This window comes from Grus americana, chromosome 7 (genome assembly GCF_028858705.1).
Source record: "Grus americana isolate bGruAme1 chromosome 7, bGruAme1.mat, whole genome shotgun sequence".
NCBI lineage: Eukaryota > Metazoa > Chordata > Aves > Gruiformes > Gruidae > Grus > Grus americana.
This window is the reverse complement of record NC_072858.1, coordinates 26,323,313-26,341,885: the sequence shown is the minus strand read 5'-3', so window position 1 is coordinate 26,341,885 and position 18,573 is coordinate 26,323,313. Positions and strand designations below refer to the sequence as shown.

The following is an 18,573-nucleotide window of genomic DNA, read 5'->3' as shown; positions in this document are numbered from 1 at the left end:
TTTGTTTGAAGTATACAAATAATCCTTAGGCAATTGACATTCCCTGCAGTGCTAACTGCACCTGGGTGCAAGCAATTTGTTGTGCTTGCTATGGAAAAGTTGGTTGAGTTAGTGTTATGCAAACTGGTATAGTTCAAAACAACTTGATACTCATTTCACACGTGATATCTACTAAGATGTCTTTAACAGATGCGCTATTCTGAAGTTATGTGTGTTACGGAAGGCAGTATATGAGTGACAAAGAGCATGACTGATTTTATTTTCCCATATTTATGGTGTTTGGAGTTCTGGTAAAAAATTTTGGCTTGCAGAGAACCTTTGTAGTGGTATGCTGAAAGCATGAATGCCAGAAGGAAATTCTCTGTTAAGCCTCTTTTTAAAAAAAAACATTCACACATGAACACAAAATCCACGCTCCTTTACCCTGAGCATTTAATGAAGCCCTGAAGTTTTTAAACTACAAATTTAATCTTTGGGAATCACCTGCGTACAGTCACTTGAGTATATGCTTTTATGACAACCTGTCCACTAAAAAGTTGTGACAGGATTTGGTGAAATCTGGCAGGCTTTGACATGGGCACAATATGCTCTCTAGTCGGCAGGCTTTGCCAAGGGTTGTGTTTTTACGGTATGGAGTAAGGCAGGAGAAGAGCTTTTGGATAGTTGCAAATAGATTAGGCTGAGGGAAATGTGCGGGAGGCCTATGGAGCATACCTGCCAGATAAATTAGAGGTGGTCTTGATCTGAATCCAACCTGTCTCAGAGCTCAGCTCTGGGAATCCAGTTCAAATTTCTTTGATAAAATGAGGCCTTAGCCTTCACAGTTAAATCTTTGATCCCTAAGGCAGCCTCGAATGTGGGATTTTAGTTTTGACCCAACCTATAGAGAACTTAATGACATTTTACCATAGGTTTCCAGCTCAGTTCCAGCTTGAGTAATTTACAAGTCTGCTGGCACTATTTAGCCCACACAGACCATGAAGTCGACCGTAAGTAAGTCCAAGCTGATGGAAAAACAATATTGCTAGAACAGAGTGACAGATGTTGATTATTGCAAAATGTCTGCTTAAGCATTTTGTATAGATCCATTTCCTCACTGCACACACCTGAAATTTTTGTAGAAGTTACAAAGTAATTGTACTTAAAGATGTGGAATCATCTGCTAAAGAAATCATCGGAATACATATTGCAAAAAATGACTGCTGTGGTTATTACTGTTGCTGCTCAGGGGAGCTATTCAGATGCCTCATTTATTGGAGCTTAATAGATTAAAAGTCCAAATTGAGTCTCATGATATAAACCTAATCAAATTCTAATCTGCATAATTTTCCCATAAGCAGCAATGGGAAATTTGTTTAATTTATGTTTCAGTAGTTGCCAATCATGTGTTGGACAGCATTGTTACTTTTATTTATCAAAATATTTTTATTGATTGCTTGCTATGACATCTGGCTTTGCTCTTCCATTTTCACTAAGGAGAAATTTACTTTATTTGATATAATGTAGGATATAATGACATAATGTAGAGTCTTGCCTAACATGCCTATATATAATTTTTAATGGTGAGCTTTCCATTTTGTTTGTAGTTATTGAATACCTGTCTCTGTGAACTAGGTAATATAGCTTAATTTATTTGATAACTTTTATTCAGCATATTTATTTATTTTTGCCTGAAGTCTAAATATGCAAGGTTGATTAATGATTAAACGGAAAAGAATTTGGCATCATTTTATACTGAAGTCTTTTAGCTGCAAACCTATGCTACACCTAGATGCTACCGACTTTGTGCCCTGGAAGTACCTGGTATAGAAGACTATGAAATGGTAAATGGAGAGTAGAGACAATTCAAAAATTAAATTTGTTATGAAAGTGGCTAAACCCCACAGGAATTATAATTTCTGATGTTGTTATGAATTTAGGTGTATTCCATAAAAAGTTTTGGATAGCTGCTGATCCACAAATTGCTGAATTAATATGTTACTCTTTCTTCTCTCTCTTTCCAAATATTTGTATAGTTCTAGTGGTTCTTTCTGAGCAAAGCAAGAAAAAGCAAAGAAAAAAATGTCTGTGAGAAGTAGCCAAACTACTCTTTAGCACTTGGACAGAGGTATTAGTAGTAGGTGCTATACCTAGAGGTGCAATCCATCAGAAATAAAGAATAGTCGCTTGCCACCAAGAGATAAATTTCCACTAGAAGAACAATGTGAGAGAACTAAATTCTTTCCCAACAGGAGTAGGCTTTGGAAAAGCAGGTTCATGAAAACAGAGAATGGAGTGGGGGAAAAGTAGATGGAAAACCAAAGATGACATTACAATACAAAACAAGAAATTAACAAATCCAAAGCACATCGTATATTGCAAAGAGTTAAAATATTCTCTGACTAGTTTGCTGTAAAAACATAGTGTAAAATTAATGTGAATACATCCCAAGCAATAGGGTAAGTGTGAAGTAGTTTGGAAACCATTGTCTTCTGCATTCTAGAAGTCCTATGTATTTTACTGTGTATTGTCCTAGGTGTTTTCAATTAAAGAATTACCCAATCATTCCTGTTTCTGGAGATGGCTTAGAAAATAGGTGCGTAAAGACAGCTACGAGATAGTGCTAAGTATCAGGCAATAAACCCTGATGGTCTGTCCCTTTTTCTTGTTGCACAGTGGAAAACCTGCAAAGTGTCTCAGTTTAATATTTGATTTCCCTTCTCGACAGCCTAAAAGCCCCAAGCAGTTATCCTGGTTTGCTTGGCTGTAACCATTATACCTATCTTCATGGCCCTCATAGGTTTCTGTGATTTACTCTTCTCTGTGCCATACAGTGCTTTAGAAAATAAGAAATTATTTTCCTAAGTTTTACACTTTCAGAATTGTTTGCTTATGCACTAGAGGCTGAATAAGAAGTCACTAATGTACAGCTGGAGTACATTTTATGTTCCCAAGACAGATGTGTATAAAACAAGATGGCTGCATTGCATAACAGGAGTTCTAGTTCAACCTTGCCTTTATTGGTTGGAAAAAACCCAACCAAATAGGATATTTCAGGCCAAAGAAATCAGTAACCTAGAGAAAAACTTGCTTAGAGCATTACAAAATTGCTATAGCACTGAAAAAATAAGGATGAAGACTCAAAAAAAAGGCAATTCTCTTTGTTTTCCCTTTACCAGAAATAAAAATAAATTCAGTAAAATTGTGTTTGATTCCACTGAGAGCAAGAAGTTCTTGTCAGAGGAATACTGGCTAGGAATATTTACTGTATACAGAAATAAAGTTTCCATTCTAGCAGACATGAGAGAAGTGCTATGGCTAATAACTACATATTATCTCATTTAAAGTGAGGAAAATAACAAAGAGACAATATCAAGGCTATGCTCTGCAAAGCATTAGTAAGAAAAGCCCATTTGTTTTGATAAGTTTGGATTGTGTAAGCTTGTGGTGAACCTTGGCCAAGCTATGGTTTAGGTAATTGCCACATGAGATTTTGTGAAAAAATCAGGTAGTTTCAGATGGACTTGATCTTGATTTTTGTGTGTGTTTGATTGTGAAACTCAGCATGAGGCTTAAAGTGGGAAAAGACTTGTCTAAGTACTTGTGAATAAACCCTCTGAGTTATACGTCATTCTGCACTGTGCTTAAAATATAACACTATTTCTAACATACTATGCTGTTCACAATTGAAAATGGAAACAAAGTGGTATCATTCAATCCTAGATCTCAAGATGATGAAACTCCAATCCTTCTCCTGATCTTTGCTTTTATAGCTTAATCCTGCCTCGCTAAAGCAGCACAAGAACCAGTAGACGTGTAAATCGCTTACACTAACCCACCCAGGAACGATTCTCACACTTTGGGGAGCAGAAGTTAGCACTGATCCCACTGCTCTGCGCTTTCATTAGAGCTTTGATTTGGACATTTTCACTATAGATTTCTGTAATTCAACAGTACAGAGATGAACAGCCACTGGAGAAGAGAGCTTGCTCGGGTGGAAGATGGCAGCTTGTTCTCTGTAACAATCTTTCTCAGCGCTCAGTGCTCCAGGGGTTGTTCCAGTCCTAGAGCATTGGAGGGTTGTTGCAATTGAGAAGGGTATCCTTCATCTCCCTCCACTCTCCGTTGATTTAGCTTGGCCTGTGTTTGGGCCTGGAGCATCTCTGAAGACGCTGCAGTCTCTGAAGGAGCTGGGAGCCTACACAGTCACATCTGCTCTCCCACGTTCCTCTCCTTTTCCAGAGCTTCAGAGATAATCTCCAAGAAATTATTAGAACTTCAGGCGCAAATTACAGTAAAAGTCAGAACTGAAACCAGAATTTAGTATTTCCAGGTTCTGAGGCCAAACTACAACTCTCTGTCTCAGACCACATGGGACATTGAAGCTAGGATTGTTTCTAAATTGAATGGCTGTAACAGATTCCCATGAATGTCAGCAGCTCTTTAGCTGCATGACTGCTGCTGAACTTTCCAGGTATGCCCAAGTGGCTGTACTTTGGAGAATAACAGGTATAGTCCATCATTCAATTGAATTCACTGGAATATTAATGGACATTGTCAGCAAACAGTAGCAAAGGGATATAGCTGTGAGGTCCTTTTGTAAGAGAATTATTTCTTTTTGTCTGGCTCTGCTTAATGAAAATCCTTGTCCCATATTCCTGCATGATAACTTGTCGGGGGCGTTTGGCAGTTCACCATCTGCGTGTTATTCATATATGCACAAAATATGATTGTTGTTTCATGCTTCTTAGATGAGCCAGAGCTAGTTAATAGTATGTATGCTTTTAAAATTACATTTTTGAGGACTTCAGTGCATACATTACCCAGTGAATCCCATGGTGTCTTTCCCTAGAATAGCATTCTTTAAAGGGCATTATCAATTTACATGGCACTTTAATGACAAGGCCACAACCTTGAGCTCTGCCAAGTGGATTTTCAGTTTGGGAAACTGCATTCTGCCTGCATAGAGTTCCAGTTTAGTAAAAAATACGTCCTAGAAAGGGAAGGGAGGCAAAGAGGAAAGGAGCAGGGGGAAAGCAGAAGAGGATCATAAAGGATCCATTATGGTCCTTTAGAATGGAAGATATTTTGTAAATGTAACATAAAAATCCAGTTTGAGAATATGCCCATCTAGATCTCAGTGAAGTCAACAGAAGCAGTGCACATCCAAGAGCCAAATTTGTTTCTACATTAAAACCCCAGTAAACCTTTACTGGCTCATCAGCAACCTGAAAGGATATATTTACTGCTGTGTAGAGCATTGATGTTCTGCATTTCATGGGACATCACTCAGGCAAGTGAACTGCACAGGAACAAAAAGCAGTGGTTTATGGGCAGCACAATCAGCAGATCACTTGGCCATCAGGCCAGTTGCTCCATGCAACACGTAAGCAGGACAAAAGATAATTATTGCTGCTGCTTTCAGTGGGGAGAAGTCACTGTTAAGCCATGTTAGCATTCCTTAATTTTGAACTTCATTACAGTACCACTGTGGCTTCCAGAATACCTGCATGTTACTGCTGAGCCACAGTCAGTGCCCCCCGGGGTTCCTGAGAGGACCATGGATCAGCCTGGCTCAGGAGGCACAGCGCTCTCGGCAGCCCAGTACTGCTCATCGCTGTGTAGGTGATGTTTTGTAGGAGACGAGGAGGGCTCATAGCCAACCCACCCCGCTGAGCTCTGAGCTTGGCAGCACCTGGATCCCCAGTAACTCTTGGAAAAAGGAGAACTGCAGGAGGCTCAAACTCCTTCAGCTGAGTTAGGGCATGGGAGTCCCTGCCTCTCAAAGAGGGACGCTGCTGCCGGGAGAGAAGCAGTAACTCCCGATTGCCAGTCTTCACGCATTTTGAGCATGTCAGGAGACCAGAGCCTGTGTTCCTCTCAGAGGCATGATATATTTAATCCACTGTTTGACAGCATCTTGTATCAGAGGGGGACAGGGACTCGCTACCTCCTGTTGAAGTCCAAGCCATTTCCTTCAGTTTGATGTTGTGGTGGTTATCACTAGAGCCAATGGTGGTGGGTTGACCCTGGCTGGCAAATAAGCCCCTACCCAGTCTCTTGTTCACTTCCCCCCACTGGGATGGGGGAGAGGAGCAGAAGGACGAAAGTGAGGAAAAAACCCTCGTGGGTTGAGGTAAAGACAGTTTAATAAGTGAAGAGGGAAAAAACCAACAAAACAAACCACAAAGAACCAAAAACTAAGTGACGCAAAGGCAAGCACTCAGCCAGTACAGCAACGTAGTATGGGATGCAGTGGCTGCAGGAACTGACGTGATTGTGCTGCACCCGACCTCCTCATTGTTGGCAAAGAGAATTCCCTTCTCCACAAGCCCCCCGCTGTCCCTGTATTTCCTTACGCAGGGACAGTGCTCCGGCTTGCACAGGCCATGTGAATTTTACTCTGGAGGTTGATCCTGTTAAGCAATTGTAGCCACAGCTCCCTCGGTTGTTTGTTGAACAAGGAGACACTGTGGTTATAAGATGATCACAGCTATCAGCCCTGTTTTACGATTTTTATGAGCGTTAATGGAACAAGGTTTGGGGACTGAAGGAGAAAATGGAATATGAAAAGGAAAATGAAAAGAGGCTGCGAGGAAAGCATGTCATTTCTAAATGAATGCTCTGTGCAGAGGAATTGAATCTTTTCACAGCTGAAAATGGATCTTAAATCTGATGCCTTAGCTTGTTTCAGCTTCTGTAATGAAATAGAGTTTTCCTAATACCCTGTGACCTGAATTTCTCCCTGCTTTATGGGTGCTATTCCTTGACGTACAAACCTGTATTTTCTCAAGTCAGCATTTGATGATGGATGTCAAAATACAGGTCATGTATTATGCATATAGCATTACCGATTTAAGGTGTTTACTTGTCAAGTTGAAGAAATTCAGAAATGTCACATTCACTGAATCTGCACAGCTGTCACTTGTAGTTTTTCATGCCTTTAAATGAAAGTTCTGATAAAGCAGGTTAGTTTTCCTGCACTTTTTTTTCTTCCCCCTCTCTTCTGGAGGAAAAAAATAGAGAGCCTATCTATAGAATTTATGTTGTGACTTGGGAGCAGGAATGTGACCTGAAGGTGTACGATGCCTTATGACTCCAAACACAGGCACACAAAATCCCCAAGTACTCCAATTTCCCTTTCCCAAAAACATTCTAAGATTTTTATATTTTTAAAAAGTGGATTTTTTGGAAGTGTCTGAATTAAGCACAGGCAAGGAAATTAAATTAAGATAACAGATATTTATCACATCTTTCAAGACCATAGGATGAAAAATATTAAGGCATGAGTCTATTTTTCATTCAAGGAGAAAACAAAATCCCCTTAACATGCTTCCTGCATTTCGGACTGAATGCACTGTGCGTGCAGTGTGCAATTACAGAGCTCCTGACAGTCTGTGTCTAACAGAAATGACACATTTACTTCAATCTTCTAACACCATCCTAGGAAGACAAATATGTGAAGGGTTAGAGAGGTGGCTACAAATAGCCTTCGATGGATAGTCCGTGTGTGCATGCCTCTGTGTGTGCGTGCACATTGGGAGGGCAAGAAGGACTTGCACGTTTAGACGCAGTTATGCCAACTTTCAATTTGCTTTTAGCTAGTAGGGAAATACTGATGTGCTCTTACCATCTGAAGAGCTTGATTCACTGAAAGATGTTTTAGGGAGTACACCCTGACATGGGGAGAGAAAAGGCTTCAGGAAAAAGGCAGAAGCAGGGCCTCCAGGGATGCTCCCAGCAGTACAACCCCTAGGGTGCATGGGAACATTTCTCTGCTCTCAGATAAGTGAGTATAAAAAAGTCTTGCTATTGCCATTTTGACTCATAATTCTGCAGAGAATCCAACTGGGCCTGCCACTTTAACTGCTCAAGGAGTCCACAGCTACTTGAGCTTTCTTTAATGTAGTGTGACAGAAGCCATGTCTTGCCTTTCCTGTAGCATAACAGAATGCAAAACGTAAACACCGGAGCCTGCTGCAGAAGGAGGTGTCACACTAATACCCACCTGTCCTCGGATAGCATTCCCTCCCTTTGGAGTCCCACTTTAATTTTCCTGCTATTGTCAGAGTGTCAGGGTTACCTCCAACTCATGAGGTGGTGCCTGAAGGAACTCCATTAGACTCACTTTGTGAGTCTGAGCAATGTTCAGCTCTGCCATGCAGAAGCAAGCATTCAAAGAGCCAATACGGCCATCAGTCACAGCGCCAGACACAAGGAAACATCTGCAAACCGATACCAGTTGGGAATGCAACTCAATGTCACCATGCCGGTCTTATTGAATTAGTTTCAGCACAACGAATAGTATTAAATGACCAACTGTTGACATTGCCGGCATTTCCGATTGTCTCTAAAAAAATCTGCTTTCTAAAGATTTTCTATGGACTAGTAATATTCAATAGAATCGCTTTGCCATCTTAGGTTTGCCTATGGCCATGTTTTTGTCTTGCATGCCTGTTGAAGATATCACAACCACTTCTTTTCTCCTAAGGAATTTCTTCACAGACATTTCACTCCCTTTTACTTATCCTGTCTTTACAATCCTCATGTTGTATCTACCTTTCATGCGATAGTCAGAAGGAAATTCATACTGGTACCATCTGGAGGGCTAAGTAAGCCTCTTTTCTCAGTGATTCTAATTTTGTTACATATATATTCTCTATGTGATATAGAAAAAACATAGGGAGAAATGAACTGAATATCAAATCAAAATTTAAATCCCATTAAATCAAGAAGTCCAGATCTAGTGGTCCTTATAATTTGTCTTGTTTAGGAACACTTTAAGAATGATGGTAATCATCTCTGGAACAGAACCACAAATCACTCAGAAACACCATATAAAACCAGTACAACATGTTAACAACTACAGTTTAGTTTAGAGATTCCTGGTTTGTAAATTAGTCCCCAAACTGAAGAAAGGTAAAGTACATAATTTTGTATCATCTTCTTCTGAATTCAGTAGCACATGAATGTATCAATGAGTTTAACACAGTGAACCAGTTTCCACGCAGCAAGAACATGATGAAGTTACATCAGGAATTAATTTGGCTGTGATTAATTTAGAATCATTATATGGAGAGTTCAAAACTAGTTCAGACCAGTAATGACAAAGGATCAAAAGTCTGTCCCTCTATGTCAGGTGTGAAATCAAAGAACTCAGGCATAATGTGGCAAAAAAATAAATGTTTTCTCAGAAATGTGTGTTTATTCCCAACAGACAAATATTTGCTTTAAAATGCTGCCTTGACATTGGTCTACATGAAACCCTAAAGTCAAACTCTGGCTTCACCATCACTTCTGCAATAATGACATTCAATGAACATTCCCATGCTTTCCGCAGCTTTAATGGACAGGGGAGATGGAATGCATTAGTCTCAACTGTGAATTTCCAGTCCATCTGTTGCATAGACTTTTGTATAACTGCCTATTTTTCAGTACTTACAATCAAACTCCAAAAGGCTTTGCCTGGATATATTTTATTAAAAAAAAAAAAAAGAGAAAAAAAAAGAGAAAAAAAAGAAAAAAAAAGATTAAAAAATGCTCACTGTCAAGAGCTCCATTTCAAACTGTGTAGAGAATCAGGCTGAACACACGATCTTTTTTTAGAGGTGAACCTTGCTGCTCTCTAGATCTTTTTTTATTTTGAGTGCCTGCCAATATGTTCCTCTCCCACCTTTGTTTCATTTACATCCCCAAAGGATGTAAATGCTTTCTAGTTTCTTTTCAAGCATTCCTCTTACATACAGTTTGAAAACCTGTGTCTTTTTGCTTCCATCCTCTTTTTTTGTTAGAATGGGCCCTTCCATCCCAGTATTCCTATAATTGTAATGCTCATAAAAATACATATTATGAATGGTACACCTGAAAAAAAAAATTGTGTGGATTGTATTGCTCCTGGAAAAGTTAGAAAATTTTAAATCCTGCATGTTGATCAAACCTAAAACCTGCTAATGAAACAATTTGTTCCTCCAGGTTGTACTACTGTTTACAAACAATACTCTTTAAAATGTTAACTCAGGTTTAAGGAAAGGTGTTTGTTTCTGGAATATTTGAAACATTAATAGGACAAAATTAAACCTCTCTAACACTCAAGTCTTTATATTTTTCTTTATATTTAAATAAGCCTTACTCTTTCCATTTTGCATGTTTTGATGCAAAGCCTACCTAGGATAACAAAACAAATTTCAGTTTCTCCATTAGCTATTTTACAGTAGAAATGACCTGCGTATTTATGAAGGATTATGCTTTTAAGAAATAATTGTTGAAAATTAATTATTTTTTGTTAATGACAAATTTTTTAACATACTTTTCTGGGAAAAAAGAAAAATTAGAGAATTCCCTGTTGGTGGGGATTTTTTTTTATATAGTTTGTCCTGTGTAAACTTTCTCTTTTTGGTTTGGTTTTTTTTTTTTTTTTTTTCCTTTTAGGCTTTACACCCCCTGGGATGGATAGGTCATCTCCAGACAACAGTCCAGTGCATGGCCTGTTACGTCAACCCTCCATTACAACAGGAGCCAACATCCCTATTATAACAGAGCTAGGTAAGAAAAGCTAACTTTTATCCTTTCATGTACATTCCCATATCTTTTTCCCACTTCCCTTGTTATGCAACCTCAGGAAAATTACCTATACTGTATCTTACACTGCTATGTTTTCTCTTCTGATAACTGTTTTGAATTACGCTCTCTAAAGAAAGATTAGTAACAGTTGTTTCACTTTATTTGAATAACTGAAATATATTTCTCTCTTTCCTTTGGGTTTTCTCCATTTTCTTAAATAAACACTCTATCAGACAAGATGCTTTGTACATAGTGTAACAAATAAGCAGGGGTCTTTGGGCTAAGGTTAGAAAAGAAAAAAGCCACGGTAAGTATGAGCAGACATTTCCTGTGCATTTAATCAATAGTAAGAGGCCATTTGTTTATTTCTTCATGGTCCAGAACTGTTTAATCATGTGTAACCAAACTCTGTATAATAGTATGAGACATTTTACTCCTGAGAATATGATGATGGTAGGTAACCAGGCTCTGATTTCCACTCTAGCTGTGGGTATTTATGTTGTCAAGTGGTGTGATGTGAAGTGCAGAAGCTGTTCTGTTTTTTTCATGGCAAATACAAACTTGATTTGTGGTCCTTTGTCCTTTTATTTTCCTTTTCAGTTTTATTTTTTAGAGCCTTACCTGTCTTTTTCCCTTACTTTATTCTCTTTCTGTACTTTCTTTTCCCCCTAAATACTTTACTTATTAGCTAAGCCTGGCAAACTTCTGCCTTTGGTTTCAATCAGTCAGGAAAAAAACAGTGGAACCCACATTCTAATGATAACTGAACTGGGTAAGAAGTGCCTTTTTCCTTCACATCACTGTCTTATTTTCTGTTGTTGTTGTTCTTACTGTCATCAGCTTTTTCTTTATTTATCTGGCTGTATCAGAGGGGCTACCCTCATGGCACTGCTTTGAATGTGTTTTATTTGTGGTTCTGGTTGAAATTGACTGTCTTGTTCTGGCCTTTCTTAATGATTTTTTTTTTTTTTTCACGCAGCATCAGTAAACCTTTGATCACACTCGTCTGACCTGCCGGCTGTTTTCATAGCACCTTCTCACCAATTCATTTTCTTTGGCCTCGGTCCCCACCTCCCGGCCCTCCCTCCCCCCCCCCCAATTTTTCTCTCCTTTTCTCTCTTTCTTTCTCTTTTTGTTATTTCAGCCTATTGTCAATTTGGTGGACATGCCTGAGCAGTTCTTACAGGAAGTCCAAGAAGAAGTAAAAGATATCAGAAAAGAAACCCCAGCATCATACTTTCCCTTAGGCTATTTGATTGCTTATTTTGGGGAGCAGGCCTTTTCTCAGAAGCTCAGGTTTTGAAGCTGTACAAAGCAGCCAAGCTTCTGCATTGCTCCCTCTCAATAAAGAGAGGTCTCGCCAGCTGTTGCAAGCGGTGTTTGATGAGCGTTTCCTATGGCGCAGCACCACACGTTCGAGCCTACCTCACCTAGCCCGGAGACCTTTCGTAGAAATCCTAGCGTGCTAACTTGCATCAGGAAGATAAAGATACCGAGGATAAAACTGCACTGGCAGAATTCGCGTTAGATTTGTAGTGCCTAGGAAACTGACACCACGCACGGCTAGCAAGCTGGTGTCAAAGTCAGGTATTAGTCTGCCAGATGTAAGTGGAGACAGAATGCTACTGTCAATAGTGCCTACTCTCAACTAGCAAATTAAACTAAGGCACAAGCTCTTCAAAAAGTGCATTTTGAAATGATACGTCGGGCTTTCAAATACTATTTTGCTCAAGAATCCAGAGAATAAATTGGTAGCCATTGTACAAAGAGAGGAATGTTGTGGATATTGGTAGGATGAAATTCTTCTGACTCCCAGGGCAGAACACTTCTCCGTTTACAACGCTGAGGTGTTATGCTTTCATGGTTACATCAGGGAGTGAGAAGGCAGGAACTTTAATTCCTGCTTCAGCGCGGGTCCTGACTGAATGATCGTGGCCAAGTACTGGCTCAACAGGGCTCTGAAAGGAGGATAACGACACTCAGCTGTTGAGAGGCTTCATCTACAGCCTATTCATGTTTTGTAAGCTAAGCATGGCAAGCATGGTAGTATATACAGGTTGGAAAAGGAGTGGATGGAAAATGAAATTATATAGGAAGGAAGATCACAATAGAAGCAGAAGTCTTTCAACCTTTGAAGTGCAGAGCCAAAACCTGAGCAAGTTAACAGCATGTTGGTTTCAAAGCTCGCTGGGTTGGCTCAGGAGATGTGATCACATAGGGAATAGGGACATAGTCAATATGTGCAGTTTCAAATGCTGAAAAAGTCTTTAAGTTCCCTTCCTTGCATGAAAACTGAAATTAATTTGTCATTTAGTAAGTTAAAGAGTATTTCAATGGCATAGCTAAGCAGTCTGTGCTTTCATGTCTGAGCAGGACTAATATGGAAATTAAATATTTGATGAAATATGATCCACTTGATACACTGATCTCAAGGAAACAACTATTTTTAGTGGAATGAAGTGGAGGCAGAAAGCTTAACTATGACAATGAAACGCCAGAGAAAGTCTGAATGACAAATACTACTTTATTTAGGCTTTTTCTTTAAACCAGCCTGATGTAGATTCTTTTTCACACTGTCTAATAAAGAATTTGTGGCTAAGGAGGTGAAATTATGGAGACAAATGAACAAAAGGCAGTGCTGCAAGAGAATAGCTGGAGTGTTGCTCATTCATTCAGATAGATGCATGTTAAAGGGACAGTTTATCCTCTTTTGAGACATAAGTGCATTAACACCACTCCAGTAAGAATCACAGCAGCACATCTAACAGATGCCTGTGGGCTATATCAGAGTTTTATGGACGGCCTTTATTTTACAACAGAGTTCTGACTCAGTATCTTATGATAACATTTCACTGTACATGCATACAGCCTTAGCCACTGTACCCGACCAATACCAAGATTGTCTCAATATATCAAAGAGCATCATGTATCTCATTTTGAGTGCAGGCAGCTGGTGCCACGAAGCTACTTTTACAGCAAAGGGATAGTCACCTCTCAAGAGCAAGAGAGTCACCTCTTACGAGCAAGATAATGATCAACAGATTTTTAAATGCGCATTTTCACATCCATCTTGATTTCATTTTCAGTGACGTCAAAGACACAAGTCTGTGTTTCCAGACATATGCCGTTTCTTTTTCTTTCTGACTGTGTAATGTGTAAGGTCATATGCTGGTGACCTAGAAGCACCTTATGATTTTATTATTATTATTTTCAGTAAATGATTCAAATGTTCAGTTCTTGGACCAAGATGATGATGATGATCCAGACACAGAACTGTACCTCACTCAGCCCTTTGCATGTGGAACCGCATTTGCTGTCAGTGTGCTGGACTCTCTCATGAGCGCGGTAAGCAAACAAAACTTTTTTCCTTCACTTCCATCAGACTTATTATGAAAGAGTATGAAAGCACAGTCCCTTTTCCACAGGTAATCAGGAGAAGACATTTTTCTCTTAGATGTCAAGAGAATTTTAAAACCTAAACTAGGTTACTTTTTAGTTGGACACAGAGAGCTTAAAACATCAACAATGTAGGACTACCATGAGTCCACAATTTTAAAAGCACAGTCTCACGTCAGGCTTTAGGATAATATTTTCCAAAAGATGTCGTATCTCCCTTCTGAAACCCAGACCCAAATTCAGTGTGTCAGTCCCTACGCTCACAGTTCTTGTCAGACAGCATCAACTGTGTTTTAAGCTTTTAATTTCCTGTAGCCATGAACAATGCTCTGAGTTTGAGCGCCGGGGGACACTGATAGAACTATACGAAAGTCATTGTACACATCACACGAACTGTACTTATGTGAAGAGAGGTCATCATCTCTGTTTCACATGAGTTGTCTTGTGAATCAAAACATAAGTGCATCCCAGAAACTACAGATGATGGCCTTTGGTTATGTCTACATTAGGGTTTTTGGTTTGCAGACATAGTACAGTTTGGGAAGCTAACACCTCAGTCATACTCCTTTTTATCCTCCCTTACTTCATATTGGCTAGGTTTTCAGACCAGTCTTGCTCTGTGTGAGCTGCAGTTCTTTCAGAGGGACCTTCAGTTCTGCTAGATGTAGCAAGATTTTTAAAATCTGAGCATAGGCTTTCTGAGCTCCCCATGGAATAAAGTTCCATAGTGCTGGGAACCATCAACTGTTGTAAATCCCATGTAATATTAGAAATGAGCACAGATTTCCTTAAAGGAGCCAAGTCTGACCTTCACCTAAAGGTGCTTTTAAGAAATATTCACGGTGGTCTTTATTATTGATATTTTATTTGTATTTAATATCTAAGTATCTGTATTTCATATTTTTATTCCTTGCTATATTCCTCATATGTTCCATCCACAGATGAATAATATCAGTCTACACTGATAAAATTTTATTCTAATGCAACCTAGGTGTTTGCAATAAACTCAGAAAATACTTTTTTTTTAAAGTTATTTGCCATATTTTGCCGACACGACAAATTCAGAAAGCCTAAGCAAGCTCACTTAAACTCTAATTAAAATCTCTGTGTGTGAAAAATTTAGCATTTTCACATTATAAATGGGAATAATTCAACATGAAGGTTCCAAATTGTTATACTGAGAGCTGTTTATCTACTCACACTATTATCTAAATCAATGATCCTGAATGAATCATTCAGCAGGGCACCTCCAGAATCTTAGAAAAAGTAGGGTTAATTCTTCGGATTGCCACAAAAAGAGTGCGAAATATTGTGGACAACATTGCTTTCTTATGCAAAGGTATATCGCGTAGATAATAGTGAGACAATGAGACATATGTGGAACATGACTGTTCAGAAATTTTTACTTGGAACTCATCATATAATCCTCACAATATATTTAGTTATTGCTAGCTTTTATTAACTTTTCATTTTTGACAACATGCCCCTCCGTTTCTGCAATTCCTTTCTCCAACAGTCTTTTCTTCCCAAACATTTTCACATCTAAGTGGTCATATTATATGTCAGGGACAGTGCAGCCTGAAGCCAGAGAAGTAAATGTGATAACAAGAGTAGAAAATTCTAACTTAGAAAAAGTACTAATCAAGAAGACAAGCCAAGGATTTAGTCAGAATTGTTCACCGTCCCGTCTTTTCTTTCACCACTTTGCTGATCGGTGGCAGCATTATTTTCTCTTTTATTCCTCAAAGGCCTAGTAAAGAGTTGGAAAAGTACAATTCCTCCTGACCCTTCAGAAAGTGTAAGATGTGTGAGATGTTTCCCCTTTACTATCCCTATTCTCATGGGAAGGATGTATGCTCCTTTCACTTCTTCTCCAAGGAAAAAAGCGTTTCTCACACAAACTAATCTACTTGCACTGAATTATCTCTTTTTTCTTCTAGAGTACACTTGTTTTTAGGGACCAGCTGCTATTTATTCTACCTAACTTCAAGCAAGTACTGGCAGACTGAACCCAAAAATCCTAACTAAATTGTGAGATCTGCAGTCATGCTTTCATCCTATTAATTGCACAGGAATTCTGTGAGAAGGAAATAATTCACACTGTACTGGCCTGTGCCAGCTCACTTTGAGATGAGGATATAGTTCATTATTTGATCCACTTAGTGATTCAGGGGTTTTTATTGCTTAATTTTTATAGACAAATTCCAACTTATGATCTCTGTTGATGTCGCTAGAATGTCAATTCCTCATATGGGCCACGGTAAAAATGCACAATGCATGAACTGCTCCATTAAGAATGAATCTCTTCTCCCAATAGTGGGGTTTTGTAGTAAAACAGGTGTAAGAAAGGTCAGGAAGTAGAACAATACCCACACATACCTGCAGTATTCTTTCTGACCTGCAGGTAATTTGAAACATACATATAGATGTACATATATAGAAAAAGAGGTACAAAATATATTTACACTAATTTACTAAATAATTTACTTATTGAGTAATAATAATTCAACAGTATTAATCAGTGTTAAATTATTATTTTCTTTTATATAATTTTATTAATATAGAAGTAGTGGACTAAACCCTTCGTCATGAATCACAGATTAGAAAATGCGTGGTCACTTTCTGATTGCTGAAGATCATTACATTCTGCTAGTTTAGCATTATTTCCTATAAGACAAAAGTATTAGATATTTTAAATTTGAAATTGTCTGTTATTTTCTTATTTCAAAGATAGATAAAAATCTTAATGAAGTTTACTTTTCAAAATGCTGTCTACAGGCTGTCTACGCACAGTTTGTCCTCTGCAGCAAAGGCAGCATATTCCACAAGCCTGTGATTCACAGTGTGGTAGTTTGAAGATCATTGCTCAGAAGACAATAACGAGCTCAAAAACTGCATTGTCTTTTTGATGAGTTGGTAACAGTGGTCTCTCCAGGCTTCCGTGACGGTGCATTATTGTACTCTGTGCGAAGAGTGTAGGCATGGTTCATGTTTTAAGTGTGGCGGTGGCTATTGTTAAATTGCACCAGCTAATCATTATTATGTCTTTGAAGAGACATCTACTGCCATCAGAGTCTTGAATGATATATTAATATTTGTTTTGTCATAACATATGCAAACCCAGGGATAGAATATATGTAGTCTGTCAGTCTCAAGGTGGCGTCGCTCCTGAAAACCAAAGCAAGTTCTCATCACCAATCAAATGTGACTAAAAACCATGGAATTGGAAGCATCTTTTAGATAATGTGGATGTTTTGTAAAAAAGATTGTCTTCAGCTATAAAAATGTTACATGACATAGGATAGCTTAAGAGAAGCAAATTTTTGAGGAGAAGTACTTTTTCCTTTTATGGGTCTTGTTGAGACAGTTATTCCAGAAAATCCTGTGCGTGCAAGGGAACCAGTTTTATCAACACGCAGTACCTTCAAAGGTTTAAACAGTTGGCCTGAGAGCCAAAGCTTCTCTGTTGTTCCTTTTGGCACTGAAGCTATGAGAACCATGGAAGTTCTGGCAGGTTGGCATCCCTCCCATACACACTGCCGACAAAAGCCTTGATATACTGTCGGAGTGGTGGCATTAGAGGCAGGGATTCCAGAACCAGATTATACTGTTTAACATTTGATATCCTAGAATTTATGTCCTTGTGATAGAATTTTAGGTCTTGATTTTAGTTCTATAATACTAAATTCTACTTTTTCTTCATATAAATGAAAGCACAAAATGAAGACAATAGTTAAAACAGTTAAAAATAACTTTTCAGTATATCCCTTACTCAAGAGTTCTCCCTCAGGGATCCTCACAGTCTTATTTATACAGAAAAGAAACTGTTCCAATCTGTGATATGGACATGTTGAAGCACAAGACTATTTTTTGTGCAAGTCTGCTCAGGGGATTAACATGCAGCATTTTGTAACCTAAACTGTCCCAAACTTCTTTAAAGTTTGGACAATATTATGAGAATCGATAGATTTTCAAATTCTGAAATGCTGCTGTTTATTTTCTGCTGTTGATCCTGGGTCAAAGGCCCCTTTGTTATTGGTATAAGTTACTGATGTTAGCTCAGTCATCCTCAGGTTTTGGATATATATTATTCATTCAACAGAATTCCTCCGATTGAAACAGAAAAGCAAGTTAAAATATTTGTTTGAAAGCAATATTAAAAACTGCATGCAGTGTAGGAGGAGTCTTTTTAAAAGAAATCCATAAAAAACACTAGCAAACACACAAAAATGGCAGATATGACTTGGAAAATGACAATTTTAGGGTAATTATAAATGAAAGGCAAAGCGCTATTAAAGTTAAAGCAATGTTATTAAAAGATGTGCTAATTTTCAGTTAAATTTTCTGTAAAAGACCGATTAGTTTAAAAGACTTGACAGCATTAACAGCAAAACATAAGCACTCTGGTAATTATACTTAAAAAAAATGATTGAACAAATGGGAAAGCATCCCCGAAACGTTTGAAAGAGCTGCACTACAATTCTGGAGCATAGGCTAGGTGGCACTGCTAGCTCAGATATCTATGTCAGAATTTCCTTGTTATTTACCCAGTTTCAGTGTCTATGATGCATTTCCTTTTTTCTGTGTTTAGACTACACCTATTTCATACTCTTATTCCGGATGCTGATTATAGCGGTG

General features: G+C 38.5%; 1 protein-coding gene across 19 annotated transcripts in view; it reads left to right on the top strand.

Moving 5' to 3' along the window:
- The window catches only part of KCNMA1 (potassium calcium-activated channel subfamily M alpha 1), a 501,788-nt gene that overhangs the window by 460,765 nt on the left and 22,450 nt on the right, over nt 1–18,573 (top strand). For 15 of the 19 annotated variants that reach the window (XM_054831099.1, XM_054831098.1, XM_054831094.1 and 12 more), the window contains 2 exons: nt 10,408–10,521; nt 13,754–13,884. In XM_054831099.1, the coding sequence (XP_054687074.1) occupies nt 10,408–10,521; nt 13,754–13,884 (245 nt within the window). Of the gene's footprint in view, nt 1–10,407; nt 10,522–11,227; nt 11,312–13,753; nt 13,885–18,573 lie in introns of all 19 variants that reach the window. The other 4 variants (XM_054831110.1, XM_054831108.1, XM_054831111.1 and 1 more) reach the window with 1 other exon arrangement.